Consider the following 8,158-nt stretch of genomic DNA (forward strand, 5'->3'; position numbering starts at 1 on the left):
GGATTGAGTGAATATACATTTCCATTGGTTATAATAACTGAGGTATAAACTGGTTATGTATTATTCAAGTCGACTGAGTTGTGTTGTGGACTCAGTTTCGATACACTGTTATTATAAGATGATTTCAATATATTTGAGATTGTTTTAGAGTTTTCATGGATTCGAATTCGAATTTTTATAATTCAAAATTTCGGGGTTGTTACGGTCGTCTAATCTGGGCGGCCCTATTGGCTGGGAGCATGGCGGCGGTTCCAAGAAGGAGGGAGGGAGCATCGCTGATCGTCGTCATACGGCCAGGTCCGGATCGGCGATGAAGAAAAACCGATTTGGGTAGATTGAAGAGGAGATGGGGTTTACATCTCCTTCTGCAATTTCTTTGTCTTCTTGTGTAAGCTTTTTTCACAAAAACTTTCCTAGGGTTTACATCTTTTTTTCTTTGCCTAAAAACTCAAAGGTAAATTAAAGTGCTGATAACGTGTTGTAGGGAAAATAGAATTGGTCAACTCATCTCATTGATAATCCTTTTTATATAAGGGTCATGATTACAATAGGAATAAATGGTAATTACAATGGTAATTAAGGCTACATAATGGTGATTGGTCCATTACTTCTGTTGACCATAAACGTCATTAACTCATTTCCGTTATTTATTTTAACGAAGACATACTAATAGTGTTTTTCCTTCAACATGGAGGCCTCTTTATGTGTCAAATTATATCTGTTGGGCTGAGAGGGCAAAATTAGCATACCCACTGGAGATGGCCTGAAGGATTTGAAGTTGAGTTTAAACTTTAAATAAACTGAATTGGGTCTGAGATTTCTAAGCACTGATATCTGAGAGGTCAGGAATTTGTTGGATTTTCAGTCCTCGATTTGGTTAGGGTCTATAATTTATGTTTGATCAAAATGAAAATTGTCGAGATTGTTCCAATAATCTCTGCTCTTTTAGTAAAAGCATGTATAATTGTTCAAGTATTCACTCTTTTTATGATCGATGTCCTTTCTAGCGAGTTGATAATTTTGTGCATCATTAACTAAGGAAACTCTACCAGCACAATCTGATTAGATATGTAAACATCTAAAAGAACTAAAATGTTGTGAATAATATTATTCAGATTTAATTATACAAATAGTTAAACTTGGTACAAATTTATTAAACAAGAGAATTAGCTCATTCATAAGAAAGTATTTATGTTATTTCAACCAAGGTAATGCATGTTTGCACTAGTTTACAACAAATCTGTTCCAATGAGTTCTGTTTGTACTGTTCGTAATCTTTGCACGACGACGAAGCCAGCTTGTCGGTTGGACATAAGAGGCTGCCTGACGGATCCTTGCTTGACGATTGCGCCAAGTTGCTTGTATAGAAGAAGCTGCTAGATGCTCCCATTGCTGCAACTGAGAAACATTTACATCTCTACTAAAGAACCACCAGAATTTAAAGAAAATACTCTTCAAGTCGTTGGCTCTAATAGCAAATGCTTCAACTTTTTCTTGGGCAATAACGTTCCTAATTGAGATGGGTAAATTAGGATATGAAGGAGATTTGAATGCCCAATTGATGAGTTCATCACCATAAAAATCTCCGCTTTGAAGCCAGTTGTTGCTTGAATTAGAACCATTGCTAGTTCCACTATGTGAGTAGGTAACCGCGCTACCTTGAGTGAATAAGAGCATCTTCCCAAGTGGTTTTCCCTCTTGAACGATGTAGCTATCTTCAATGTAGGTCATTGGAACTAGATGCTGACAAATGGCTACTAACACCCTTTCATCTATGGTATGTAACGCTGGCACCTACAAATATTAATCATATATTAAGAATAACATGAAGAAAACAATAATTCACATGCCTATATACACATTTTCAGTTGAGAACTTGATATAGAGGAAGAAAATCAAGTACGTACCTTTTTCAGTGTGGCTAAGAAGAGAACCGACATGATGCTTTGTTTATCTTTTACTGGAAGAACATTGAGGATACTTTGCACATTAAGATCGCTGTTTTCTTCGAGTTTGTGGATGTTTTCCATTATCAGTGTCTTCAAATATTTCTTTGTCTTTTTGGTCACTACTATCTCCATATCATTAGAAAGGTTTCTTGATAACCACAAATCAACATCTGGTTTCCTTAATTGTGTCCTCTCTTTCAGCAAAACCTTATTTGATCTTTCTTGAGATTCCTGTGTATATGTTTCCGTAACATGAACATTAATATATTATGGTTATTCAAGAATAGGTTGGTGCTATTAAAGTATTAATACACTATTTTTCTCTTAGCACATCCATGTACCTCTCCAATGAAGATGTTTGTAATACATCATTTTCTCTATACACACGTCATTTATTGAATAAAAAATTCGAAATGGTATGCAAAATAAGATTGTAGCTGTGACAACACCCTACATATATCTATAGAGATGGTACAACACAAACCTGCACCCTTGCATTGAGATAGACTAAAAATAGTGCCATGCCACTTATGGATATCAAGACGCAGAAGAAGATTTCTAACGTATCCATACTGCTATTGAGGTTTGAACCAAAGGAACTGAAAATAAGATATTCAAAAGAAAACAGTCAATCCATATCTTTACTCAAAACGTTATAGGTATATATATTTAATGGACACATTACACTAAATGATTGCTTTTTTTTTTAAATCCAATTTCAAGGATACACATCATTATATCTTGTTTTTATTGACATTACATGGTTAGAAAGATTAAGTAAAAAAAAACATTTTCTGTCAAATCTCAGCCATTTAAACTCATTAAAAATAAAATAATTTTTTTGAATTCCTTAGCGATCATAAAATTATATGAAACTCTACACAAGTATGCGCAGTGGTTTATATGCGTACCTCAAATTTCGTAGCGCCCACCAGAATGATTGGAACGCCCTTTGTAAGGGATGTTGTGATAAACTAGTCACATCAGATTGAAGAGCATACAAATATATACCAAAATCGAAGATCTTTGGATCAGCATCTTTCACTGGGCATAGCTCATCCCATTGCGAGACATTAAACCCCAATTCTGTGAGGTTAGTTGCACAGCTCACATCTCCAACAATTGAGAGGATAGATGAGGTATTAGATATCGTTTGATTGAGAGGCGTCGATAGCCAACAATCAATCTGTTTTTGAGTAGCAAGATAGTACCAAAAGGCTCCAAATAGCTACATTATCCCATCAGATATTAGTAATAAGCATATTGCAAAAAACATATATATATATATATGTGTGTGTTAGTGTGTGTGTCTCGTAGATTGGGTATGAGATATTTGGGAGCATTTACCAAAATGTACATGCACTTTGATTGATTTAACAATAATTAGAAACATTTACATTTGTGTATTATTTCTTTCCTTTATGCTCAGTTTTTTTTTTGCAATTGGAGCATCTCTGGATATATAGTAAATTTATATAATGAATTATGTCGGCACCATCAAAAATAATTATTTTAATAGAATTATCATATATTATCATTAAATGAATATATATTATTTAGTTTTGTTGGCATTTCAAATTGAGTTATACATCGTTATATAGTTTTATTTCTATATATGGATTCCTAATCCTATTAATTTTGATTAATTATCAATTTTGGAACAATGTAATAACTTTTATATAATTATGTAACTTCAAAATGGTAAGTTGCTAAAAAAATGAGAGAAATATAACTTATCTGATACATGTATTTGTAGAAAATGTCAATTATTAGTTGTTATATTTTATATATTTATTTTATTAATTATTACTTTATATATTCAATATGACGTAAAGATAGTTCAAAATAATTATTATCTTATGTATTTAGCGAGATTCCTAATAATACATTCTTGTTCTGAGTTGGGTCAGGAAAACATTGTTATTTAATCAAAGTTATTAATTTATCAAACATTAATTTATAAAGGTTATATATCTATATATTATATATAGAACTTACATGTGAGGCAAGGATGAATGGAACAAACCCCAATATAGGTCTAAGCCATCTTTCAAAACGGGTTGTGTCTATCATAGGACGCCGCTCTAACGATCCATAGATATAATATATCCGTAATGTATATTGGATGGAAGTGACAAAGAAAAAAACCCTAAATGTAGAATCTTGTTTAATTTGTGGCAAGCTGCCGGCGAGTATCTGTTACATATAAGAAAATTTATCAATTATTAGGATAATATATTAATTTGAAAAATTATCTCTGGAATATACAATTTACCAAATTTAGCAAAGCTTTTGATTTCTGTAAATTAAAAGGTACAAGATGAAGGAGATGTGCTTGCATGCATGTACGTACCTGTGCAATGGGAAGACATACGAAGAGGCGAGACAGTGTGGATAATAGGTTAGGGAAGCATAAGAAACACGATCCGATTGATCTCTTCTTTCTGTCACGACAACAGCAACAACAAGGACAGCTACAACAACATCCGCATTTCGAAATGAGAAAGTCGATCAGGTAAATAATATCTGTGATTGTTCGTGCGATAATATAGTTTATCGCCAATTTTAAATCTTCATTGATGCACTTATTTTTGTTGTCGATGGCATTCATGTAACAGAAAGTGGGATCGTTGAAGACTGCAAATGCACACGATATGAAGAAGAATGTATTCCACCAATGCTTCACCCTGTTACGACGTTCATTGAGCTTTTCTCCTACCGATGTCCTTTTACCTCTATGTTTTCCCGATTCTTCTTTTGCTTTTAGGTCAAGAACACTGAAAGAGCATAGAACAAGAGCACTCAGACACATGCTCATCTTACTAGTTCAACATAAACATGCAGTACACTGATCGTATCTTAATACATAGCTGAGTTGATAATTGATATGTATATCGAGATCTAATGTACTGCGCAGCTAGCTAAGTATAAATGTAATGCAATTATGCTTTTTTGTAGTCTTTGAAATCAAATTTAGAACATGTACTGCAGACTTTAAATGAGAAAATGCATGTCTTTTAACATATGGGTAGAGCTAGTTAAGGTAGCACAATTTATAGTTGGAAATACAAATCCTACACTCACAGACACAAAAATATACATAGTAAGCTCTAAATTAATAACAGATGGAGTTGACAGGAATTAATCTGACTAACCGCAAGTCAATTGACACACTATCCACAGAATTGATCATTTCTACGAGATAGGTCGTGGGGATAAGTGATGAAATTTGTGTAACTAGAAGAAACTATTCAAAGAAAAAGAAAGAGGCAAGGGAGAGCACGAAGCAAGCTTGAGTTCCTAGTATGTATGCTTGAATGCTTGATATTCATGATAACTCACTCATCCTCCTTTTATAAGTGTAAAGATTTTCCTCTTAATTTTTTGCATGAGTATACTGTAAAGTAGTTAAGCTTCTTGGTCTTCTATTTTTACAAAAAAAAAAGACCAAAAAGGAAGTTGACATACACCTAGTTAATGTGATCTTAATTTAAATCTCCAATTAGGTTACTTACTTGTTACTCTAATCATGGGTTCCCTAGCCTCTAGGTAGTTAACTAATGTTTTATTAGCTGATTTTCAGCTCATCACATGCATCGTTGCAAATTCATCTCTCCTTATGGAAATATATAATTTCTCATAATGGAGTGATTCCTGCGTAATTCGCTAGCTAGATTATGTGATGACGTGGTCAACTGCCAATGACATGACGTCACATACGTGACCGGAGGTGGCCGACACGGGAGGAAAGAAGACCAGTCTTGTAACCCCCTTCTGTATCATAATTCCGGCCTCTTTGCTCCTCGTCCTCTTTCAAACGTTAACATATGGTTGAGTGGTTGACCAAGAGTAAATATTCAGCTATGTGCAGAAACTAACCAAGTTAGTGTACACTCATTTGTCTTTAGAAGAACCTTCAGTAATTTTACCACATTGTGCACTGACCTCAATCATAATCTAGAACAGTATTTGTAGAGGAGACAGCTTCACTTTATACTAGAATCAATTATGTCTAATCATATATATGAGAAATTGTTGGTGATGAGAAATTAATTCCGCTAAACATTTGTATCACCAATTTAATCGATTGTGAGTAGTAGCCGACTTGAGGAACGACGTTTGTGCTCTTATGATCGTGATTAACTGCGACATTCATGTACCCTTATGTATGTGTTTTCCACCAATACTCATTCATTCTAACAATAGGGTACAACATTCATACCTCCTTATTGCGTAAGTTTCAATTTAAGCATTCATTAGTCATTATAATCAACAAGTATGATCGTCATTCAAGTCGCATTCAACTATCTTCTTCATTGCCACAATCAATTCGCCGCAATAATCACTCATACTTAATCTGTCATTAATTGATGTATTTACTACATTTGTATTATTAGGTGCTAATATTTTCTTACTCCCACGTAAATCAATTTAGTGGTCTTCTTCAACTTAGATTAGCCCTTAAATACTTTACCTTTTATTCATTCTAACATCTACACCAAGCTTATAACAATCAGAAATTTTCCTCTCCACCGGGCCCTTTTATCTACGTGGAAACACCATTGCCGAGGTAATGATGAGTAACTTGCATTACTTGCAGCAGATCATCAATACAGCATGTTATTTCATTTGCCTTTTTTGATTTAATGAGCTTACTTAATTAGCAGGGCGACGAGACTATATGCATGTATAAAATTGAGGATTAGTTTGATTAATTCTAGCTACTCAAGTCACGATTGATTGATAAGTAAACCATAGCATTTTTAATAGTGTGCACACTTTTGCAACTTGGCACTTGTGTACAACTCGCTTGCCTCAGGACTAAGCGCAGAATGCGCTAAGTTTTGTCTCAGAGACCATTTTTGATTAAGTATTGTAAAGAAGCCCCGGGAAACTGTTAGATAAATAATGATATATTACATAATTAAATTATAAATAATTATAAAACAGAAACTAAACATGTAACTCTAATAACGAAGAACACGAAAAGTAATTCAACCAAAATACCGAACGATTGGTGATGGAAGAACTAGTCGAGACGTGTGTGATACCACACTGTCCTTAAGACGTTTACGTCTCCTCTACCGGTGAAAGGATGCTTGGCGCTTGTCTCCCAGGATATAACGACTAAACGATTCTAGGAAGTTGCACTACTAACTAGAACCTTCAACGAACTCGAAAGGTACCTCTTTCTATCACCAGAGAAAAGCTAAGAATTTTGAGAGTGGGAGAGGATTGTGTTTCGAATGGATTATTTCACAATGAAAGGATGGTGGCTATTTATACAGTGAGGATTTGCAATCAGCAATGAATAAGATGGCTGTTATAGAAATCAAAAGATCATAGCATGTATGAGTTACATATGTTACAAGCAATGATTTCAATTCTGTTATAATTCTCCATAACACACAATAACACAGTTGTTACAAAAGAATAATTTGAACAGTCAAGAGAATTTGAAAAGTCAAAACCGAATTTTCAGAAATGCAAAAAGAATCTGCGTTCCGACCCTCAATTCGGTGTTGCATTCGTGTCCGCAGGTCGCACGGGTTTCCCTTATGACCTGCGATTTGCACCCCCCCCCTGCGCGTGCGCGTGAGGGTATAAGGGGGCTTACACACTTTACAATCCATACACAATGGATTCTATATAAAGTCTTTTCAACACTTCTCTTTTCTAATGTGGGACAAATACTTTTCCCTCATTCTAAGTAGCCATCTTTGAGTGACAATTTCTTATTCACCCACAAACCAAATTACACAAATAAATATATGATCGTGTAGCCCTCATTATGGAGAACTCAAATCTATGTTCATCTTTGATTAATTATAAGTTTAACTTAATTAAATTAATCAATTAAAATTTGGTTTTAAAATGGTTTATTAACCATTTTTCCAACAATTTCCCACATGAATGAAATTGGCCACCAAAGACTCGATAGAATTTGGTGATAGATTTCTACGGTTGAAACCTGCATAGGATAGGTAGGTTTGACCCTTTGAACCTTCCCTTATGAAAATATGCTTACTTTACTAACTAAATAGTAGACGCGATATCTTTGAACTATTCGTCATTTGTGTAAATGATGACATATTTCACACAGGAGTCTCCCTGGTACACTTCGGTTCTCATTTTTGTGCCCATTTTGGCCATGGAACACACGCCTGGTTCTGCAAGTAGTTTGATAAGAGTTATGCCCTCATTAACTC

General features: G+C 34.4%; 1 protein-coding gene across 1 annotated transcript; it reads right to left on the reverse strand.

Moving 5' to 3' along the window:
* Nucleotides 1-1,224: 1,224 nt before the first annotated feature.
* LOC126803465 (cyclic nucleotide-gated ion channel 1-like) lies at nucleotides 1,225-5,142 on the reverse strand. The gene is made up of 7 exons (XM_050531273.1): nucleotides 5,105-5,142; nucleotides 4,303-4,726; nucleotides 3,948-4,145; nucleotides 2,861-3,177; nucleotides 2,434-2,548; nucleotides 1,908-2,180; nucleotides 1,225-1,794 (listed from the first exon to the last, which is right to left on the reverse strand). The coding sequence occupies exons 1-7, from the start codon at nucleotides 5,140-5,142 to the stop codon at nucleotides 1,225-1,227; spliced, it is 1,935 nt and encodes a 644-aa protein (XP_050387230.1).
* Between the last annotated feature and the right edge of the window lie 3,016 nt (nucleotides 5,143-8,158).

This window comes from Argentina anserina, chromosome 1 (genome assembly GCF_933775445.1).
Source record: "Argentina anserina chromosome 1, drPotAnse1.1, whole genome shotgun sequence".
Taxonomy (NCBI): domain Eukaryota; kingdom Viridiplantae; phylum Streptophyta; class Magnoliopsida; order Rosales; family Rosaceae; genus Argentina; species Argentina anserina.